The sequence below is a fragment of the Brassica napus genome, chromosome C5 (assembly GCF_020379485.1).
Source record: "Brassica napus cultivar Da-Ae chromosome C5, Da-Ae, whole genome shotgun sequence".
NCBI lineage: Eukaryota > Viridiplantae > Streptophyta > Magnoliopsida > Brassicales > Brassicaceae > Brassica > Brassica napus.
Genome location: NC_063448.1, coordinates 2,595,399 through 2,617,981, shown reverse-complemented (window position 1 = coordinate 2,617,981; position 22,583 = coordinate 2,595,399). Strand labels below are relative to the sequence as shown.

The 22,583-nt window shown below is 36.4% G+C and overlaps 3 protein-coding genes and 1 long non-coding RNA gene across 10 annotated transcripts; 3 read left to right on the top strand and 1 right to left on the bottom strand.

Annotated features, from left to right (window-relative positions):
* The first annotated feature begins 616 nt into the window (after positions 1 to 616).
* LOC125587411 lies at positions 617 to 3,429 on the top strand. 6 transcript variants are annotated; one of them, XR_007323690.1, is made up of 5 exons: positions 627 to 1,141; positions 1,233 to 1,737; positions 1,949 to 2,407; positions 2,544 to 2,845; positions 2,913 to 3,429. It is a non-coding gene; the product is annotated as an uncharacterized LOC125587411 (long non-coding RNA). The 6 variants fall into 6 exon arrangements; XR_007323687.1 differs by having other exon boundaries at positions 630 to 1,141; positions 1,949 to 2,411; XR_007323691.1 differs by having other exon boundaries at positions 617 to 1,132; positions 1,230 to 1,737; positions 1,949 to 2,845.
* Positions 3,430 to 9,515: 6,086 nt separating this feature from the next.
* On the top strand, positions 9,516 to 14,442 carry LOC106400897 (protein TIC110, chloroplastic). The gene is made up of 15 exons (XM_013841299.3): positions 9,516 to 10,107; positions 10,178 to 10,237; positions 10,318 to 10,441; positions 10,529 to 10,597; positions 10,682 to 10,780; positions 10,904 to 10,970; positions 11,248 to 11,312; positions 11,390 to 11,484; positions 11,619 to 11,746; positions 11,818 to 11,918; positions 12,038 to 12,254; positions 12,561 to 12,715; positions 12,788 to 12,913; positions 13,003 to 13,974; positions 14,055 to 14,442. The coding sequence occupies exons 1-15, from the start codon at positions 9,617 to 9,619 to the stop codon at positions 14,301 to 14,303; spliced, it is 3,018 nt and encodes a 1,005-aa protein (XP_013696753.2). The 5' UTR covers positions 9,516 to 9,616; the 3' UTR covers positions 14,304 to 14,442.
* A 569-nt stretch (positions 14,443 to 15,011) lies between these two features.
* LOC106401129 lies at positions 15,012 to 16,228 on the bottom strand. Its single transcript, XM_013841578.3, has 2 exons — positions 16,116 to 16,228; positions 15,012 to 15,475 (listed from the first exon to the last, which is right to left on the bottom strand). Exons 1-2 carry the CDS (start codon positions 16,150 to 16,152, stop codon positions 15,174 to 15,176), a joined length of 339 nt encoding a protein of 112 aa, XP_013697032.1. The 5' UTR covers positions 16,153 to 16,228; the 3' UTR covers positions 15,012 to 15,173.
* A 102-nt stretch (positions 16,229 to 16,330) lies between these two features.
* On the top strand, positions 16,331 to 22,225 carry LOC106401128 (nardilysin-like). Of its 2 annotated transcripts, none has more exons than XM_013841576.3 (20): positions 16,331 to 16,605; positions 16,835 to 17,247; positions 17,322 to 17,397; positions 17,482 to 17,528; positions 17,796 to 17,908; positions 18,053 to 18,126; positions 18,256 to 18,351; positions 18,446 to 18,565; positions 18,692 to 18,925; positions 19,043 to 19,191; positions 19,333 to 19,489; positions 19,625 to 19,774; positions 19,856 to 20,235; positions 20,313 to 20,462; positions 20,578 to 20,760; positions 20,894 to 21,097; positions 21,181 to 21,284; positions 21,374 to 21,527; positions 21,624 to 21,745; positions 21,845 to 22,225. In XM_013841576.3, exons 1-20 carry the CDS (start codon positions 16,521 to 16,523, stop codon positions 22,086 to 22,088), a joined length of 3,255 nt encoding a protein of 1,084 aa, XP_013697030.1. In that variant the 5' UTR covers positions 16,331 to 16,520; the 3' UTR covers positions 22,089 to 22,225. The 2 variants fall into 2 exon arrangements, with proteins under 2 accessions (XP_013697030.1, XP_048613799.1); XM_048757842.1 differs by having other exon boundaries at positions 16,390 to 16,745.
* The last annotated feature ends 358 nt before the right edge of the window (positions 22,226 to 22,583 follow it).

Here is a 22,583-nt window from a genome sequence, read left to right as displayed (position 1 = left end):
AAAGTCAATACCATAAAGTAATGTAAAAAAAGATGATGAATAACCAAGAACACTCGAGAACATTGAGAGAAAGAGAGAGTCAGATCTAGAAAAGTAAAAAAAAGAGAATGAAGCATGTTGCTGTTGTGAGAGAAATAGTAAAAGAGTAAATGAAGAGAGAAGATCTTTCTCCTTGGTTTATTATTAGAACATATTACATATTTATACAATACACAAGAGGAGCTTCTAATTCAAATATTGATCATGCAGAGAAGATACAATCACGGCTTGAGCAAGCTTTAGTTTTTCAAAACATGCATAATTAATGCATCTCCAACAACTAGTCTTGGACATGTGGATATGGGTTGGCTTGGATCATGCAATGACTCTTTTATTTTGGCCATTTTTTTCTTTTCTTTTTTTTTTTTGAAAAAGGGCATTCTATTTAAATTGCATAAAGAAATAAAAAGAGTCACAGTCTGCCAGCATTTTGTTTTAGGTCTTTAGACCCATATTACAAACCCATATATGATAAAACATAATTGAAACCCAACTGGTAAGTAAAAAACCCTAAGCTTCTGAAGGATAGAGGCCCAAAGTGATGTTGGAGGAAAGCCCATAGTGTTGTTGGAGGAAGTCATCGACTTTAAGGATTCCAAACGGAGAAAACAGAGGAGGAGAGGAGTATCTGATCGCTGAGATTTTTGCTCTGATGGTTGCTTCAATGGAGGAGATGATTGCTTCAGGAGGTTTGAAGATCTGCCTATGCAACCTGTTGTTTCGTTCTGACCAAATCATGTACATCGAGCATTGCCAACAGAGGATGGAGAGATACCGCTGGTGGCGTGATCTATGCGTCAGTTGAAGGTCGGCGATGGTTTGATCCCAGGAGGCTGACGGCGAGAACCTGCTTCTCCGTGCTATTGTCGACCAGATATGCCACGAATAGCTACATGTGAAAAAAAGATGGTCGCGACTTTCTGGTGCATTGTTACAGAGAAGACATGAGGGATCTGTAGCAAGTCCCCAGCTCAGCAAGCGGTCTCGGGTAGGACATCGATTTAGGAGCAGGAGCCAGGAGAGAAAATTGTGCTTAGGAATACCTTGTCTTAGCCAAACAATGCTAAACCAGGGGACCAACGGATTGTGATGCGTAAGCTCGGTATACACAATTCCAGTAGAGAAAGATGTATATGACTTGTTGTTGATTTCCCAATTATACTGATCTTATTCCTGATTTAATGTGACAGCAGAGATGAAGCATTGCAGGAGTACTTGTGCATCTGATCGAGCCGGTGGGAGTATCCAATCACCATCAACGTAGAGGTCTGAGACGGTGGCGAGTCTTGGGATGCCTAATCTTGAGTGAGGCTGGAGTTGAAGAAAATCTGATATATTTCCATAAGGGGACCAATTATCGCTCCAAAAACGAGCATGTCTTCCATTTCCTAGCTTGACATGAATCCAATTGTAGACCAATGGCCTTAAGCGAAGAAAGCGCTTGACAAGCCAGGAATGATTATTTGATTCTTTGATTATCCAGAAATTGGAGCGATCGCCAGATATAATTTCTTCAACAAACCAAGCTACCCATATTGAACCAGAGCTGAAGAACAGTAGCCAGATGAGCCTGATAGAAGTGGCCTTGTTCCAGCTTACAAGATCCCTGATGCCTAACCCCCCTTCCTCCTTTGCGTGAACAATGGTGTCCCATGCTACACGAGCCGAGTGATGTCCCTCTAAAGTCCCTTTCCACAGGTAAGCGCCACACATGGAGTTGATTATTTTTATGCATGATTTGGGCAGTGTGAAAGTGCTACACCAAAAGTTTGTGATCCCTGCTAAAACTGTGTTGATAAGTAATAATCTTCCTGCAAAAGAAAGAGTTTTGGCTGACCAAGAGTTTAGTTTTCCTTTTATGCTTGATATCAGTGGCTCACAGTTAGACAATGATATTTTTTTGGTGCAGAGAGGGACTCCAAGGTATCTGATTGGGAGGGTTCCATGAGACAGACCTGTTTCCTCAGCAATTTCCGTAATTTCTGTCTGCGGTAGCCCACAAGTGAAGAAGCAGTTTTTTGATAGACTTACTCCAAGACCCGAGTGCCTTTCGAATTCATTTAGTACTTCCAACACTCCTTTAACTGATTGTTTATCTCCTTTGGTGAATATTAGCAGATCATCAGCGAAACATAGGTGCGTTAGTTTACTATCCTCGCAGTTTTGATGGTATCCAAATCTTCCTTCTGTCGCTGCGTTGTTGAGGAGAGTAGATAAGCAGTTCATTGCAACTACAAACAAGTAAGGAGATAGGGGATCTCCTTGACGAAGACCCCTTTTGCTCTTGAAGTACCCTTGGACCGTTCCATTGTATCCTACCGAGAAAGAGGCAGTACAAACGCAAGCTTCCAACCAGCGGATATACAGTGTAGGTATGCCCATGCTAGTCAGACATGTAAAGATGAAGTTCCAGCTTATTGTATCAAAAGCCTTTGCAATGTCGACTTTTATGGCAATCCGTTTAGCTCCTCTGTTCCGATGATAACCGTGGACAATTTCTGCAGCCAAAACCGTATTTTCAACAAGAAGGCGTCCCTGCACAAACGCTGTTTGATTTGGGAGGATGAGATCAGGCAAAAGAGGCTTGAGGCAATGAACCAGCAGCTTAGAGATAGCCTTATAGAGGGTGTTACAGCACGAGATAGGCCTGAAATCTCCTATTGCAGAAGCTCCTGGTCTTTTTGGGACAAGGGTTAGGATGGTGGAGTTTGCAGCTGAGGGGAGAAAAGCTGCTGAGAAAAAAGATTTGATTGCATTTACAGTTTCTGCCCCTAGAAGATTCCAAGCAGACTTGAAAAATCCCGAAGTAAGCCCATCTGGCCCTGGTGCTTTGTTTGCATTTAGTTTCATAATAACCTTGGTAATTTCTGCAGCATCAGGGAGTGTGATCGTAGATTGTGCTTGGGAGACCTGACATCGGTGCTGGATCAATGATTGGAACCATTGGAGGGAGGAGATCGATTCTGGTAGAACTGCAGGGGATAGGAGAGCCTGGAAGTGAGAAACAGCATGAAGTCCCATCGCTAGGGGGTCCGTAATCAGAGCACCTGATGGTAGCGAGAATGATCTGATGGAGTTGAAAGATGCTCGGACTTGGACTAGACGATGAAAGTATGTGGTGATTGCCATATTTTCTTCATTCCAACAACTACATCATTGTTTCTTCCTTCTTAGTTCCAACAATCACAAGACTCACAACTCACTGCCGAAGATTTGTTGAAAAAACATGTTACTCAGTTGAAAAATTCGGGAAGCTCCAGAATAGTTGTGCACAATAAAAATGATCACACGTCGATTTGATATTAAACTTAATCTATATTATTAAAATAGAAGTATCTATTTGAAAATGTTTTTACTTCATTAATTAAATTTCCTTTTTTTTTGCTTGTCTTTTTCAGTTGCATTTATGAAATATCTTAAAACGAATAAAACTGCATAATTTATTATTTATCTTTTCAGTTACATTAATGAAATATGCTTAAATGAATTTAAACTTCCTATTTTATTATTTGTCTTTTTCAGTCTTAATGAAATATCCTTAAATAAATTTGGACATAATGTCATTTAATCAACCAAAAAAACTCATGAGTTATCCTTACGTGCATAATTTTAATAATGGAGATTTTTAAAAACGTGCATCATTAAAATGTTACCTAAAACATGCAGCACTAATATATAACATGCATCAACAAAACTAGAATTTGACTCACACAATTGTACGGATATTATTTTCAGTTGTTAAAATTTAAAAATAATTATTTATTCAAAAAATATTTAAGAATGGCTATATTTTTAAAAATTATATGGTATTATTTGCTCATAACTCATTTGTCATTTCATAAATTGTTAGAAAATTTTTTTTAGCATAATATAACTCAGTTTTCATTTGCTAAATTTATGGTTTTTATTTATATTTTTTATTATTTAATTATAATATTTTCATTTTATATTTGAAAGATAAATGAATTTTTTTTCAAACAATATTTCTGTAAATGTATTTTTTAAAAAATAATCAATTAAATAATCAATTAAAATTGTTATTATCATTGAATATCATTATTTTTGACATAATTTGAGTTTTCGTTTACATCAAAACTTATCATATTTTAGGATACTTTTAATTTAAAATGTAATTTTCAAATTTTTCAAACAAATTCTAAAAAAAAATTTAAAATATTTTGTTATAATTGTTAAAAAAAATATTGAGTTGTATTTCAAATAAAAAGGTAAAGATATTAAAATATTCTAATTAAAATATGTAAAATTTAATATAATTTTAAGGAAATGGTCAAAAAAAAAAAATTACACATAAAATAATCATGATTTTTGTTAATTGGACGGATCATTATTTATATGATATTGCACACGAAAGAAAAATTTATGTTTTTAAAATTATCTAATTAATTCTATACTCATTTTTTTATATATTTTTATATGATATCACACATTCATAAAAAAATAGATAGTTTAAGATGCAAAAAAAATATTTACTTAATGAATATAATATGAACGAATATTACAAATACATCATTTAATAAAATAAATAATTAAAAGCTGAAAATTCATACCCGCGCTGTCACGCAGGTCAGAGTCTAGTTAACTTTAAAATATTAATGACAATCCTTTAAGAAAAGGAAGGTTTGTTGGTCCATGTCATGGTAAATCAAAAATCAATTTCTATAATCTTTTTGTTTTTGTTTTACTTATAAACTAGGTTAAGACCCGCCTTGCGCGGAATCATCATTATATATATAAATTATTTTATGTATTAAATATTTTTACATATTATGAAATAGTTAATATATATTAAATAATTAAAGTTCAATAACTATTAAATATATAATTAAATTGGTGCGAACATATAAATTAATTTTACTAATCCAAAAAATATTTTTTTTATATTTGATAGGATATGTAATTAAATTTAAATGATATTAACATAGATAATATATTTTAGTATATTTTTAATATTAATTTCTATTAAATGATGATTTCTAGTTTTTTCGATCATTTATATCTTTTATAGAAAAAAAATTAAATTACTGATAACAAAATTTTTATTGTGGGATTAATAGTTTTAGTAATTTATAATTTTTTAAAAAAAATAAGTTGTCAATGATCGTTCAAAACTTTTTTCAAAAAATTTGTTCAAAGTAAATTTTGAAACTAAAATATAGTATTTTATATGGTTTATAGTTTAATTTAAAATGATATATATATATTAATCTTAATAATTAATTAAATTAGACTTTTTACTTATATAATTTTTGTAATCATATGTATATTGTCATAACAAAATTTTTAAACCATGTATCATAAAATTTGAATGTGAGACTCTTAACAGTTTTAGTAATTTATAACCGTTTGTAAAAATTCAAAATATAACATATACATAAAAATCTAAAATTTTATTATATGGTTATTGTGGTTGTTTAATTTATTTAATAGTTTTAAATTAAAAAAATATAGAAGATGCACTATTTTTTTATCAAATCTTTATTATTCAAAATCATTAATTGCCATATATACTTTAGCCACATTAGGCAATTCCGTAAATTTTATTTAAGGTAATAATAAAGTACATTAATGATGAATTTATTGTTAGTTTAATAAAAAACTTATTATATAATTAGATGGACCAACATATTTCTCTAATGATTCTAAGAATCATTCTAGTGATGACATGTGGCTACAAAAAGAAGTTGTAATGCTTCTCAAATAATATATAGGTGATGAATTATTGTTTATTGTCAATATTCCAATTTCATCTGATCCCTCGTTCATTTTCTCCCAATACTCTTTGGAGAAATATATTTTCTATCCGTTCAAACTTAACTGACTTTTTTTGTTGAAAAAAAAACTACACCCATTATTGTTACCTTCTATAAATAGAATAAATTAATAAAAAGACTAATTAACGGTTGTTAATTAGATCATCTCCAAAAACACTCTCTATTATAGAGTTCTGCAAACTCTATATTTGAAGTTTCAAAGTGTTCTTCTCCAAAAGCAAAACTTCAAATTTTACTTCAAAATTATTTGTAATTCACACTATACTCCTTATATTTTTCATAATTAATAGAAATCCATAAAATTTTATAGATAACTAGCACATATATAAAAATATTATAGTAATATTAATTAATAAAATATTATATTAAAATATGAAATTATAAATAGAATACATAATTAAATATTAAACTACAAGCAAAATACTATATTATTACATAAAATTATTTTCTTAATGCTCCATTTTGGGTTACACGAAATTTGTTTGGAAAATATTTTAGAAGTTCCAGAGAAAATTTACTAGACTATTAGTGTTGTTGTAATATTTAAATTTGTGTAATAATTATGTCTTCATGTATTTTCTTAAAAAAATTTATACTAAATTTCTTTTGTAATATTCTTATTGTCTAATTCTACTTTTAAAATATTATAAATCTTATTTTATTTTATTTTTAAAAAAAATTATGTGTAAAATTTAAATTTATAAAAATAAATTTGAAATATTTAAAATATTCAAAAGTTTTAAAGATTAAAACTATGAATGAGAAAATACTTAAGAATCATAAATGTGAGATATAATTAATTATAAGGACCAAAATACAAATAAAAAGATGAAACTTCAAATTTAGAGTTTTGAAAAGTGAAACTTCAAATACTTCTTAAAACTCTAAATTTGAAGTTTTGAAGTTTTTTTTCGGAGAGTAAAAAATTCTATATTTGAAGTTATAGAGTTTTTTTTAGAGATGCTCTTACTAAGATCAGTCGAACCAGGTTCAGCTCTGGATAGAAGCAAAAAAAAAATAGAGTTATTAACATTGCAGGTCACTTTTAAGTTTTTATTATCACTCTAGGACACTTATAGCTACGGAGGTACTTTCGGGTGGTTAATTACACCAATAACCTCTCAGCAGTAGCAAACTGAACTTTGGCTTTATTTTTTTTCTGCTTCCTCACTTGTTATTTTTTTGGTGGGTTTTAAAATATGTTGAATTTTAAATTGGTAAAATATCTCTCTCTCTCAATTTTTCAGATATGTCGAACTAAACGTCGAACTTTTTTCCGGCGAGAAGCTTGAGGCTTTAATAGTTTATACAAAATGTTGAGTTTTACGGAGTCTTAGGTTTGATGTTGCCCAGATGCATTGTCTAAAGTAATATGGAACCAATTGACACAAGACAAGAAGAAATTCTTTAGTTATGGAAGAGGTTTTGCTAAGAGATAACAACAAGTTAACAACACAGATCTATATTTTCTTTGAGAACTATAAGTCTGGCTGGTGTTATCTTGCTAGGTGAGGTTCTCATCTGTAATTTCTACAGCTTTTTGTTGTTAATTTGAAAGAATTCTCGTCAAACTCAAATTGAAAAACTAAACATGAGTTAATGATGACTCATGTTTCACTTTTGTTGAAATCTGATCATGGTTTTGTTATACATGGTAACTTGAGAGGAAGGTTGGATGTGAATATGATGTTGGAGACGGTGGAGAAGAAGAATCTCAGTGGCAGATTCATCTGGTGCATTAACATGGTGGAGATTCATCTCAGAAACAGAGGAGATGATAGCTTTGATGGTTCAGCCGATTGTTGGCAGTTACAAAGCCACTGAAATCTGATTTGAGCAACGAGATAGGTGTGTCTCAGAAGAGAAGGCAATGGGATCTTCGGACCGGTCGATGAACCCTATTTTGTCTCAGTTTTACTTTTCGTGACGCTTTAGTTTGTGGATATTATAAATGTGTACACTCTGATAGTAAATAAACAGTGTACATATGGATAATAATCTTATTGTACATATAAATCTTGTTTAATAACCTGAATGATGTGATTTCTTTTGGTTAACTAGTATATGATTATCTTTGACCATAATGAGAAGGCTTGATCATCCTAATGAGAAGGCTAAAGCAATCATTGTAACGAGAAGGCTTGATCATCCTATTGTACTGAAGTTAGAAGCTTGATCAATATGTCTGGTTTCATCTTCTCTTTACTGTTATTTTGTATATATATATAGAAAATGAGCGTACAAGCCAAGCTGATACAAAGCAAAACTACAAAAATATGTACAACCACAATTAAACACATGTACATATGTACACTAAACAAATGTACATATGTTTCACAAACCCTCCCACTGACCATACATATGCTTTACAAACCTTTCCATTCTAAATAGGATTAAGCAACTAGTTTTCCTCCTTCTCTATTAGGTTAGTGCAATCAGAGAGAAAAAAAACTTGTTTTAGACAAATGCATTGATTGCATTATTTTAGAAATTTGTCTATGCTACTATTTTGTGCTATGACTATGTAAATGTGTTTAGGAATGTTTTTATCAACATTTTATATTTCTTTTTTAGATATTGTTCTTGTATTTGCATATTGCAACATATGTATGGCCAACATTAATGTCCACGTGTACACATAGACCTCATTGTCCACGTGTACGTATCCACATGTACGCCGATTTGTAATATCCACAGCTTACGATATCCGATATCCATGTGTACACCAATGTCATGACTAAAATGATATTTTCAAGCAGGCTTTCACTCAATCCCTCAACATAAGAAAAAACAAACTTACAAAAGCGTTAAAGCTTTTATTCATGGTGTCGGAGTGTCCAAATTCTCCACCATATGGAGATGATGATTCATGGATAAGTATCGAGAAAGAGGTGAAGGAGAGCTCACGTCGGTTACGGCGGTGCTGTGACGGTTATGGTGTTGACGATGGGAGTACAGATGAGGAAATGGGTGGATGTAATTAGAGAACTGAACAAACCTTTGTCCCACGAGTCTATGACCATCATTAACAAACCTTCAAACAATTAAAAAACCAACACTTTTGCTATGTCATCTACGTCGTCGTCGTCGATGTCACCTACCGCCAACGTCTCCGCCGTCATCTATGTTCTCCCACCGTCGTCTATGTCACCATTTAACCATCATCAGACCAGCATCTTGGTACATCTCAAAAAATAGATCAAACAACATAGATAATAATTTGAAGTGAATTATGTTGGAAAAGAAATCTGAAAAAGCAAATCTGGATGAAGAAGAGAGAGTGGGACCTCTTATATTTTCTCAATTGACGAAATGTTTTAGATTTTTTTATAATAGAATTACGGTGTATACTATTTAAAAAAAAGTTAGTTTTGGAATTTTGTATGTTCCACATGTGTGTTTTTCGCGGAAAAGAGTGAAAAACTGCTCTAGTAGCTATAAAGTGTATTATAGTGTTATAAAAAATCAGAAAGCCACCTTGGGTGTAATTGTTTCAGAAAAATACGGGTTTAGAGTCTTGGAAAAGTTATTTAGTTTCGAGCCCAAAATAAACAGAAATCTTTAACGCGCGCCGTCTAATTTCCTATTCATTTAACTTCTCACCGTTTATCGTGGAGTAAAACAGCACGCAGTTTGCAATATAAAATTAAAAACGTTTCGGCGTCCGAAAAGGCATATCGATGGCGTTTTGAGGAGTCCTATCTCGTTTCTATCCTCTTTCTTCCTCTCTGTTCGTTAAACCCTACGAGAGCTTCTTCTCTCTACAACTGCTCAGGATCTTAACCATGATACCCACAGCAATCAACGCTCCAATCTCACCTTCCCCTCGCTCCGCTCTACTCTGCCACTTCCTCACTCCGTTACCTCTCCGTTTATCCAACTCTCAGTCTCCGTCTCGCCGTCGCTACCGAGCTTCGTTCCCTCGCTGCGCAGCTACTCCGTCCGAACAACCACCGCTGGTGGTGGCTAACAAGAAGGAGCTCACGGGACTGCAACCGATTGTAGAGAAAATGACGCCGCCGGTGCGGCTAGCGACTTCTGCTGTCGTTCTAGCGGCCTCTTTAGCTAGTGGCTATGGGCTTGGGCTTCGGTTAATGGGCTCAAGGAATATCGCCCTAGGTGGAGCAGCTGTAGCTGGAGCAGCTGGTGGAGCTCTCGTCTATGCGATGAACTCGGCCGTACCGGAGGTGGCTGCCATCGGTTTGCACAATTATGTCGCGGAATTCGAAGATCCCGCCTCTGTGACGAAAGAGGATATAGAAAAGATCGCTTCTAGGTACGAAAGGATCAAACTTTTTGGGATTTACACACAAAGTTTACTTTTTGATCGTTTGTGTATGTGGCAGGTATGGTGTTAATAAAGAAGATGAGGCGTTCCAGGCTGAGATATGTGATATATATTGCCGGTGAGTCGAACTCGGGAGAAGTGTCTTCCTCTTTTGCTTAGTGTGGAGAGTTATTTAGTTAATCTTTGCATCTTGATTAGGTATGTGACTTCCGTGCTTCCAGCTGAAGGACAGTCTCTTAAAGGAGATGAAGTGGAGAAGATTGTTAAATTCAAAAGTGCTCTGGGAATAGACGACCCTGATGCAGCCTCCATGCACATGGAGGTGTTTTCTAGTTGATTCTTCTTTGTTTGAATTAGCCTTTTGCAGTTGGTTGAGGAGGGTAATCGCCAGTTCCTTGGTATTGTTTAGATTGGCAGGAGGATTTTTAGGCAAAGGCTTGAGACTGGGGAGCGTGAAGGGGATGCAGAACAGCGTCGGGTGAGTCGCTAGTCCATATTAGTCCTTCTTGGTTCGGAAAGCGAACACAAGTGTGATCACAAGCTGTGTATGGTCCTAGTGCAGGCATTTATGAGGCTTGTATATGTTTCAGCTCTTGTGTTTGGAGACGCTGCCTCCTTCCTTTTACCTTGGAAGCGAGTGCTGAAAGTCACAGATGCTCAGGTCGGCATTCCATTTTTGTCAAACCTATGGTTTTGTGCAATATTTGTATCTTTTTTTTGTAAGATGCAAATTGGCAACTTGGTAATCTGAAGTTCTCTGCTAATGTGTTAACCTTTTGTATAGGTTGAGATTGCTATTCGTGAAAATGCAAAGCAGCTGTATGCCGAAAGGTTGAAATTAGTTGGTAGAGGTAATGTTATTCATGTTTTTCATTTTAAAATTTAAAATAATGTCAAATTGTAGAATGAAGGAAGTTGCTTGAGCTGGTTATGTCAACTACTTTGTCACTTCTTGTAAATAGAGCTTTATACTGTTCATTTCTCAGCAAGATGCTGAATGCTCCGCCTGGAACTATAATTATGCAATGGATAATCTCATTTGACATTGATAACAGATACTTCTTAGCCTTATCTTCAGCTTTAAGCATGGAAACTTAAATAGTTATGTTTGTCAACATGTTCTTGCAGATATTAACGTAGAAAACCTTGTGGACCTTAGAAAAGCACAACTATCATTCAAGCTTTCTGATGAGGTACTCCATTTAATTGTAGAATTGATTTCCTACTGCCACTAGTTATAGTTCTTCTGACAGTGTCTTGTCCCTTTTAGCTTGCTGAAGAGCTGTTCAGAGAACATACAAGAGCAGTAGCCATAGAGAATATTACTTCTGCACTTGGCGTTCTAAAATCCCGCACACGAGCAGTGTAAGGCATTGTATTTATTAATTACCGAGTCACGCATAAAATGACTTTACTGAAAAATAATGTTGAATGTGGTCGAGCTGAAAAACTGCTTCTTTTATTAATTACTGAATCATGCATAAAATGATTTAATCCAGGAAGAGTATGTCACTTGTTGTGGAAGAGCTTGAAAAAGTACTGGAGTTTAACAACCTACTGGTTTCCTTGAAAAATCATTCAGAGGCAGCTAATTTTGCACGGGGCGTTGGCCCTATATCTTTAATAGGTAAATGCTTTTGACGGTCTATTTTCTGATTAGTAATTATAGGCTATTAACGTTGGATCTCTGTGGCATAGGTGGTGAGTCTGATTTTGAGAGGAGGATGGATGATTTAAAGCTACTTTATAGAGCATATGTTACAGATGCTTTATCGAGTGGGCGCATTGAAGAAAACAAGGTAAGCTGAAACCAGTTTTGTATAAAGTATGTTATAGAGCGTGTTTCCGATTCTGTTTTTTTTTTTCTATCACCGTCCCATGCGATATCATTTTTGATCATCTTTCTGCTGAATGGTAGCTTGTGGCAATGAGCCAATTGAGAAACATTCTCGGATTGGGAACTCGGGAGGCTGAAGCTATTAGTGTTGATGTCACGTCCAAGGCATACCGTAAAAGACTTGCTAACGCTTTTTCTAGTGGTGACCTTGAAGCACGAGACAGTAAAGCAAAATATCTTCAAAAGCTATGCGAAGAGCTGCACTTTGATGCACAGAAGGCAAGCGCAATCCATGAAGGTATATTCGGACCACCTGACCTTATGCTGTTACGTTATACAGTTTGAATTGCCACTGTATCGCCCAAAGATACGATGGATGGGACCATGAAAAACTAGAATCATATCAATTTGGTTGATGGCTGGTGAACCTGCTGGTCCCTTGCCTTGCAAACTAGCTTTAATTGTTATCGATTTGGTTCTTAACAGACTTCCAACAAGTTTGGCACTTTTTGTGTGGTTACATTACATGCTGTTATCTAACAGTTTTGATGTTTGCTGAAGTCTTTTCTTCCCAGTCATCTGACAATCACCTGCTTTTCTTCAGATATCTATAGGCAGAAGCTTCAACAATGTGTTACGGATGGAGAGCTGAGCGATGACAATGTTGCTGCTTTATTGAGGTTAAGAGTCATGCTCTGTATTCCTCAGCAAACTATTGAGGCTGCTCATGCAGAAATCTGTGGAAGCATATTTGAAAAGGTATTCCAGCTTATTAGTCCGCTTCTATGTCCCATTTTGTCTCCGTGGTCTTATTCGTTACATCTTTTGCAGGTTGTCAGAGAAGCAATTTCTTCTGGAGTGGATGGTTATGATGCTGAAACTCGCAAATCAGTAAGAAAGGCTGCTCATGGTCTTCGGTTATCCAGAGAGACTGCCATGTCTATTGCTAGCAAGGCTGTGAGTATCATCACACTCTTTACTTTTCCCATGTTTGGTATTAAGATTTAGTTTATCTGATAAGAAAAGAGATACCTTCATTGATGCAGGTCCGTAGGGTTTTCACAAACTATATCAGACGAGCAAGATCGGCAGAGAACCGCACCGAGTCAGCAAAGGAGCTCAAGAAGATGATTGCTTTCAACACGTTAGTCGTGACTGAAATGTTGGCTGACATCAAGGGAGAATCTTCTGACAAAAAACCTGAGGAGGAGCCTGTTCAAGAGAAAGAAGAAGTTAGTGAAGATGAGGAATGGGGATCCCTTGAATCGCTCAAAAAGACAAGACCTGATAAAGAACTCGCTGAGAAGATGGGAAAGCCTGGCCAGACTGAGATAACTCTCAAAGACGACCTTCCCGACAGGGACAGGATCGATCTCTACAAAACATACTTGCTCTACTGTCTAACCGGAGAGGTAACGAGAATCCCCTTCGGCGCACAGATCACAACAAAGAGAGACGACTCAGAGTACTTGCTTCTGAACCAGCTCGGTGGGATCCTTGGATTGACTTCTAAAGAGATAGTCAACATTCACGTAGGTTTAGCCGAGCAGGCTTTCAGGCAACAAGCTGAAGTGATTCTAGCTGATGGGCAGTTGACAAAGGCAAGAGTAGAGCAGTTAGACGAGTTGCAGAAAGAAGTTGGGTTGCCTCAGCCACAAGCGGAGAAGGTTATAAAGAACATAACAACCACAAAAATGGCGAACGCGATAGAAACCGCTGTTAACCAAGGAAGACTTAACATAAAGCAGATAAGGGAGCTCAAGGAGGCAAACGTGAGTCTGGACAGCATGATCGCTGTTAGTCTGAGAGAGAAACTGTTCAAGAAGACGGTGAATGACATATTCTCATCAGGAACAGGTGAGTTCGATGAAACTGAAGTCTACGAGACAATCCCATCTGATCTCAGTATTGACTTGGAAAAGGCCAAAGGCGTTGTCCATGACCTTGCTCGGAGTAGACTATCTAACTCCCTGATCCAAGCCGTGGCATTGCTCAGGCAGAGAAACGCTAAAGGAGTGGTATGCAAATCCTCTTTTCCTCTCTTTCATAAGTCAGATTGTGTGTCTGATTAGTGCATGCTTTCTTTTAATTGTTTTAGGTCTCGTCGCTGAATGATTTGCTGGCATGCGACAAAGCTGTGCCGGCTGAGCCGCTGTCGTGGGAGGTCTCGGAGGAGTTATCCGATCTATATAGTATCTATTCAAAGAGTGATCCCAAGCCGGCGCCAGAAAAGGTATCGAGGCTACAGTATCTGCTGGGAATAGATGATTCAACTGCGACTGCCCTCCGTGAGATGGAAGATGGTGCATTCTCTTCTGCTGCAGAAGAAGGCAACTTCGTTTTCTAAGTCTTTTGGATAATATTGGCTTTTGTTTTGAATGTTATGGTCGAGAGAGTTAGCTAAATGATATTTGCGTAATGTTAAAAATTTAGCAAAGCCTGTGAAAATTAGCCAAACTTGATCTGATTGGAATAATTTGAAAATCTACGGACGAGAAGAGAACCATGCATGATTCCCTCAAACCAGGCTTTGCCAACGTGTGGTGTGGAATGAAAAACGGAGCTTGGAATCAGCCAACGTGAGTGAGCTCCGTAGCAGAGTTTTATGCGCATGTGGTGTCACGTGATGGTCAATGAACGCCAAACGAAAGAATGATACCCCAATCAATACACTCAATGAAAAAAATAAAATAAAAGATTTGACCGTAAGTGAAATGTATTGTTTATTTGTTATGGTCTCGCATGAGTATAGACTGTACAAAAGTGAAATAATACTACTGAGCATTTATAGATCTGATCTTAATATATACTAGCATGTAATGTTATGTTGATTTAATTTACTTTGCTTAAGGGTCAATTTATTTTTATGGTTTGCTGTAAATATCTAAGTGAGGAAAATTTTGTTTCTCACAGATTTCAAAAAATTTAAATGGAAGAGTAAGTTGTGAATTTGAAATGACAAGAAGTTACCCTGAGCACAGATTCTATACACATATTGACATATAGACTGCAGTGTAATCTTTATGTTTGTAAGTAATTTAGACAAATCGAAGAATCAGAGTTTAATGAAAAGCATATGATTATGACTTATGACCCAACCAGTAGATTCATTGAGATGAAATGAATCTGAGGACAATTAGTTTCAGAAAATTATTTCCCAAGATTACAAAAAAAGAGTAGAAACCCAACATATTTTTTGAGAGATTTAAAAACATAATTACTTGACATCTCTTAGAAACAACTTGATGATGGAACCGTAGCATCCTGAAGACTTAGCATTATAATGTCTAGATCCGTACCACATTGGTCTTCTGCTGTTCCTTCCGTACGAATCCGACGTCCTCATTGGAGAGGAAGGCACAGAAGATGTTGAAGACGAGGATGATGAAGATGAAGCAACCGGAGACGACGGAACACTACGATTCTTGTTGACCAAGGAAGCAGAACGAACGTTGGCTCTTTTAGGCTTTGTAGAGGAAGGAGAAGCGCTGAAGTAAGAAGGAGGAGGTGTGAGTGGACCTGAAACAGGAGAATTGAAATCGGAATCAGAACCTGAAGATCGTTTGAAAAGTCTTATGGGAGTTCCGGGCTGAGATTCCCATTTGAAGGGAACCGCAGCAGATGATCGGCCATAATAGTCGCCGTCGACGACCACCGAAAGTAGCTTAGCCGAAGAGACCCTAGAGCGATCCAGCTGAGGCATTGGACAGTTTCTGAGGAACTGACTAATCTGTTTCTGGCTTTGCTCAATTATAAGGGAATGAAAAGACAAAGAGACTTGACTTTTTGTTCTTTACTTTATTAGGTGACAAGAAGATGTAGATTCAGATTCAAAAGTTTTGTAAATTCTTTACGGTCCTATTTTTTTATAATATAGATAGTTTGAATGAGAAAAGACTATTTGTTAAAATATTTATATGTGTAGCCCACCTACTCATGGAGGTTGTGTCTACTATTAGAAACGTGACAGTATGAAGTTAGTATCAACTCTAAGAGAAATGAAGAAAGAGCAGAAGCTGCGCACTAGAATATTGCTTTATGAACTTAGTGAATACGTGTTACTTCGGTGTTCCATCAAACTAGCTATTCAAACACAGTAAGACCTACGACAATATCATAGATGATCTGATTAAACAATGAACTTTTAAATATTTTATACCTCGCAAGTATATATATGCTGTGGCTCTTCGCCCCATCAAGCTAGGAGGCTTGTTTGTTGCAGAAGGATTAGCAACGTCGATGTTCTTGTTCTTGAGGATGCAACTCTTTGTAACAAAGTTCCTCAAAGAAGCCAAAGCTTTGTCTCTCGTATTCTCATCCGTCAGTCTCACAACTGACAAGCCTTTGCGTCATTGTGAGCCGTCCATATTCGTCGAGAGCTATAATACAAGTGGTCACGAGCAACCAAACAACTAAACCTTATCGCATCGATCTGATTGCTTCTTTTCGCTCTACATAGATTATCCAACTGCTGCTCGAGATTCTTCTCAATCTCGATGAAAGTTCCTTCGAGAATAGCTTCCTTCCACTGCGACAGTGCCATCGTTGCTAACTCAACCACACAATGTTAGGGGTATTCAGAGATATCCGCACTCTATCGCTAGTCGATTCATTGCCTCGATTTGGATGGTACAGTAAAGGTCAATTAGGTTTGTAACCACTTTCATTATTCAAATTTTCGATTCTCTTTCGTTCCCGGAGGTTCGATTTCAGAGGCGACGTCGACGGAGAGAAGACGAAACGTGGAAGTATGAAACGGCGAACATGTCGTATCTCTACGAAGATAACGGCACGATGTTTAACTTAACATTTTTGATATTGCGTTTTCAGTTAATTCTAATTTGTTTTTTTTTTAATAAAAAATAAATGAAAATTCAGAAGAAGGTAATAGCGGCGGAATCGGATTCAAAAGACCTAAGAAGGAGATACTCTTGCGGCAGCAGCAGCACACCTTCTTCGCGAGTCGCTATCTTCTCAGAGCGAGGACAATGTCTGTAACTAAAGCCGTTTCGAGCTTGGACAGTGTAGTGGTGAAGTCACCCAACGATCGGAGGGTATACAGAGTGATTGAATTGGAGAACGGATTGTCTGCTCTACTTATCCACGATCCAGATATTTATCTCGACGGCTCTGCGGCGGATGGACAGAACACCGACGGTGATCAAATGGATGAGGACGGAGAAGAAGAAGAAGAAGAAAGTGACGGGAGCTATGAAGATGAAGAAATGGAAGGCGATGAGGATGAGGATGAGGATGAAGTGAAAGGCAAAGAGGATCATCAGACCAAAAAGGTTAAGATAGATCACCTGCCTTCTTACTCTTCGTCAGATATTTATTTTAAACTCGTATGGTTTTTTGAGTTTAGGCAGCTGCAGCTATGTGTGTTGCAATGGGCAGCTTCTTGGATCCTCCCGAGGCGCAAGGCCTGGTTCACTTTCTTGGTATTTTCATCTTTCTATGAGTTTTGAATTCACTTTCTTTGTTTATTGCTGTGGATTTCACTCTCATGTTAATGTTTTGTTCAGAACACATGCTTTTTATGGGTAGCACTGAGTTCCCCGATGAGAATGAAGTAAGCAATGCATTATGTTCTTTTTTTTTCACTATTTATAGATTCATATGAATGAAATGAAGTATTCTGATAACTTCTGATGGTTCTATCGTTGAATTAAGGTTTAAGGAACTAACCATATTAGCATGATTAGATATAACTGAGATGTTTACTCAGAACTTGGATAATGGATTACGTCTTTTCAACTTTGACCGTTGTACAGACTTTGTTTTGTTAGAATGATGTATCCTTTGAGTTCTTCTGGGTTTGACTTTTTTTTGCTTGTAGTACGATAGTTACTTGTCTAAGCATGGAGGATCCTCTAACGCATACACCGAAATGGAGCATACTTGCTATCACTTTGAAGTCAAGAGAGAATTCCTTCAGGGTGCCTTAAAAAGGTACAACATTTGGTTCCGCTGACACTTCACTTATCTATTTAACTATCATCTGCTGTAAATTTACCAAGGTGGACGATATACGTTTGTCGGTATGCATGACTAGAGTTTGTTATCATTGACCTTGGTTTGTTCTCTTGTTATTAGGTTCTCTCAGTTTTTTGTTGCACCGCTGATGAAGACTGAAGCTATGGAACGAGAACTCCTTGCTGTTGATTCAGGTATGCCTGTTAATCAGGCCCTTAGTCTCTTGTTAGAAATTATCGAAAGATTCATCTTCTATCAACATTCAGATAAACTAACCTCTTATATAGTTAAATGTGTCTTGCTAACAAGATCCAAATTTGTAGAATTTAACCAGGCCATCCAAAATGATGCATGCCGTCTGCAACAACTTCAGTGCCACACGTCTACAAAGGGTCATCCTTTAAATAGATTCGCATGGGGTAAGGACATGACATCTCGGTGTACCTTTGTTGCCACACTTCAGTTGTTCATGAAACAAGTTAAAGTTAATCTGTTTTTCGTGTGCGCTGTAAGGTAACAAGAAGAGCTTGAGTGGTGCAATGGAAAATGGTGTTGATCTACGGGAATGCATCGTAAAATTGTACAAGGAATATTACCACGGTGGATTGATGAAACTCGTTGTCATTGGAGGAGGTAAAATACTCTGGGTTTATGATGTGTTTCGCTCTAATTCTTGGAAAACGTTTTTGCATTCAAATTGGCTTTTATCTGCTGTCTGAGTTTATTGTAATTTTATGGTTTACCTATTAAATCTTGCAGAACCTCTCGATTTGCTTGAAAGTTGGGTTGTAGAACTATTTGGCGATGTCAAAAACGGATCCAAAATTAGGCCAACTCTGGAGGCAAAAGGTCCTATTTGGGAAGGCGGTAAATTATATCGCCTAGAAGCGGTCAGAGATGTTCATACTCTTGATTTGACATGGACTCTCCCTCCTCTTCGCCATGCCTATGTGAAGAAGCCGGAGGACTATCTAGCACACCTATTAGGACACGGTGCGAAATCACATCCATTTTTTATGGTTTATATATAGTTTTCTTGAAGCGTGCTTGTGCAGGCACTCATGTAAACTGCATATTGAAGAACGTTGTTTGTACCGTTATCTTTTTCAGAGGGTAGAGGAAGTCTTCATTCATTCCTTAAAGGAAAGGGCTGGATAACCTCTCTGTCTGCTGGTGTTGGGGATGATGGAATAAACCGCTCGTCTCTGGCCTATGTTTTTGGAATGTCCATACATCTCACTGATTCTGGTTTAGAGAAGGTGAATTAACAAATTTTAACTAAGCTTAACGCAGGGGTGATTCAATCGTTTTCAATTGTATATAGCTTCATATCATCTCCTTTTTTTACTTTTTCTATGTTACTCATTTTTACTGGACCTTATGGCAACTTATATTTGCAGATTTATGACATCATTGGCTACATCTATCAATATATCAAGTTATTGCGTGATGCGTCGCCACAAGAATGGATATTCAAGGAACTCCAAGATATTGGGAACATGGACTTCAGATATGCTGAGGAGCAGGCTGCAGATGATTATGCTGCTGAGCTCTCAGGTTTGTACTTGTATTGTCACTCGTCTAGTTCTTTTAAGGCGTTAATAGAGGTTATATTGGCATGTAAAGCCTAAATATTTTTCAGTTTTTATTATGCATTGATGTATAGTGACCATAGAAAGTGTTATTGTACAGGGAATATGCTTGCTTATCCAGTAGAGCACGTTATTTATGGTGATTATGTATACCAGACATGGGATCCAAAAATGATAGAAGATCTCATGGGTTTCTTCACACCAAAAAACATGAGGATTGATGTTGTTTCGAAGTCAGTCAAGTCAGAAGGTACTTTCGAGATTTGCTGAGAATGTAATTTTTGGATTGCATATTAATATTCATCTTTCTTTTGAAACTTCCTTCTTTCAGAGTTCCAAACTGAGCCTTGGTTCGGTTCTCGTTACGTTGAAGAAGAAGTTCCGTTGACTTTGATGGAAACATGGAGCAATCCTTCAGAAGTAGATACTGCTCTGCATCTTCTTTCAAAAAACCAGTTCATCCCTTGTGATTTTTCCATCCGGGCCATTAATTCGGACGCGGATCCCAAAAGTCAGTCGCCCCCTAAATGTTTAATTGATGAACCGTTAATGAAGTTCTGGTACAAGCTTGACGAAACGTTTAAGGTTCCCCGTGCAAATACATACTTCCGCATAAATTTGAAGGGGGCATATGACAGTGTGAAGAACTGTCTTTTGACAGAACTGTTTATCAACCTTCTGAAAGACGAGCTAAATGAGATCATATACCAGGCAAGTAACTACCTTTTGGGAAGATCGCTTTAGATGTTTTGTTTTTGTATTGACACGAATGATCTGATTTTTTGCAGGCCAGTATAGCAAAACTTGAAACTTCTTTATCTATGTATGGTGATAAACTAGAGCTTAAAGTATATGGATTTAATGAAAAAATTCCAGCCCTCTTATCAAAAATCTTAGCCATAGCCAAATCCTTCATGCCAAGCCTGGACCGATTTAAGGTATATGAAATTTTGCATGTATAGTTTGTCAATACTCTTTATTCTCATTCAGTCTTCAACTTCATTTTGTGTGTCAACTTCTTTTCCTCACCCGCGACTACTGTCTCTATCTAAGGTTATCAAAGAAAACATGGAGAGAGGGTTTAGAAATACTAATATGAAGCCTTTGAACCATTCCACATACTTGAGACTGCAACTGTTGTGTAAACGAATCTATGACAGCGACGAGAAGCTGTCAGTACTAAATGATTTGTCTCTCACTGATCTCAACAGCTTTATTCCTGAAATCCGCTCTCAGGTAACATTCTGCACCAACCACAGTTAATGTGTTTTCCCTTTAACTTAAATACTCGACTACTTGCCTTTGCGATTGTTCCCTGGTTTTGTTTGAATTGGGCAACTGTTAAATGAAACTTTTGTTATGTTTGCAGATATATATTGAGGCTCTGTGTCATGGCAATTTGTCAGAAGACGAAACAGTAAACATATCAAACATATTCAAAAACAGTCTGACAGTTGAACCGCTCCCAGTCAAATGTAGACATGGGGAGCAGATAACGTGCTTCCCTTTGAATGCCAAACTTGTAAGAGATGTCACTGTGAAGAACAAATCTGAAACAAACTCAGTAGTCGAGGTAAAGTCAGCCAAGTAGAAGATATAGTAGGTTTCTCGGATATAGTCATGGCTATGAATTTGAACATGAATTCTGTTTTGCAGCTTTACTATCAAATAGAGCCAGAAGAAGCTCAGTCAACAAGAATGAAAGCTATGCTGGATCTCTTTCATGAAATCATAGGAGAGCCATTGTTCAATCAGTTGAGGTTAGTCATCACATGTTTCTCTAGTTTTTGTAATAGATCAAACCGTATTTATGTATAGTCATATATATAAAATGTGATTTTGGTTACAGGACAAAGGAGCAGCTTGGTTATGTTGTTGAGTGTGGCCCTCGCTTAACTTATCGTGTCCAGGGTTTCTGTTTCTGTGTTCAATCTTCCAAATACGGTCCAATTCATTTGCTCGAGAGAGTCGACAATTTCATAAAAGACATCGAAGCTCTGCTAGTAAGTCTGTAAATAATTAAAAAAAGAAGATATTAAGCTATGTTGAAGCCTTTTTTCCATTTCATTCCACAAATATTACTCTGGTTTTAATTGCAGGAACAACTGGATGAAAAATCCTTTGAAGATTATCGTAGCGGTATGATTGCTAGATTGCTGGAAAAGGACCCTTCTCTCTTGTCCGAGACAAATGACTTATGGAGTCAGATTGTTGACAAAAGGTAAGGATCTCAAGAATTTAAAGTATGAGATCCGCAAATAAAGTTCGTATAAAAGTTCAATTCACTGACAAAATGGAGTGGACTCTGTCTCACACACAGGTACATGTTTGATTTCTCACACAAAGAAGCAGAAGAACTAAGAAGCATAGAGAAGAAAGATGTGATCGAGTGGTACAAAACCTATTTCAGAGAATCATCACCAAAATGCCGTAGGCTTGCGGTTAGGATGTGGGGATGCAACACCGATATGAAAGAAACTCAGACAGATCCCAAGTCGGTGCAGGTCATTGCAGACGCTGTGGCTTTCAAGTCAACTTCTAAATTTTACCCTAGCCTCTGTTAGTTAGTGTGAAACAACACTTAACACTAGTTTTCAATTCTTCATTTGATATTTTTTTCATTGAGCTTAATTTTTTTTGTTATACGTTGAGCAAAAAACACCAAAATGTCGCTTTTATTATGATTGAGCATTTTAAAATATGTTTTGTCGGTTGGTTGAGATATAGATTTATACAAACATGCCAGCTAGTGACCATTTGAATAGAATTTGATTTAGAATATAACATCGTAGTAGAAGCTTCCTAAGTCAAATGATTGATTAACATTTTATATATCAAAGTTTTGAACTAATGTTTTAGAACAATATTATTGATTATAAATTAACAAAAAAAACTACTTTATTATATGATACAAATAAAATTGTTATTCGTAAACTAGTTCGTATTATATAAATAGAATTATAAAATTATCGATTATATAATCATATGTAATAATAATTTTTATAATATATTAGGTTTTTATCCCGCGGTAAATTGCTGGTGGGGCCAAGCGAAAACTA

Coding starts and splice junctions, on each gene's coding strand:
- LOC106401128 (XM_013841576.3), top strand. CDS start 16,521: ATGTTAGGGGTATTCAGAGATATCCGCACTCTATCGCTAGTCGATTCA. Junction 16,606..16,834: donor GTACAGTAAAGGTCAATTAG/GTTTGTAACCAC, acceptor ATGAAAATTCAG/AAGAAGGTAATAGCGGCGGA. Junction 21,098..21,180: donor AAACAAACTCAGTAGTCGAG/GTAAAGTCAGCC, acceptor TCTGTTTTGCAG/CTTTACTATCAAATAGAGCC.
- LOC106400897 (XM_013841299.3), top strand. CDS start 9,617: ATGATACCCACAGCAATCAACGCTCCAATCTCACCTTCCCCTCGCTCC. Junction 10,781..10,903: donor TGAAAGTCACAGATGCTCAG/GTCGGCATTCCA, acceptor CCTTTTGTATAG/GTTGAGATTGCTATTCGTGA. Junction 10,971..11,247: donor GTTGAAATTAGTTGGTAGAG/GTAATGTTATTC, acceptor ATGTTCTTGCAG/ATATTAACGTAGAAAACCTT.
- LOC106401129 (XM_013841578.3), bottom strand. CDS start 16,152: ATGGGGCGAAGAGCCACAGCATATATATACTTGCGAG. Junction 15,476..16,115: donor AGCATATATATACTTGCGAG/GTATAAAATATT, acceptor CTCCTGTTTCAG/GTCCACTCACACCTCCTCCT.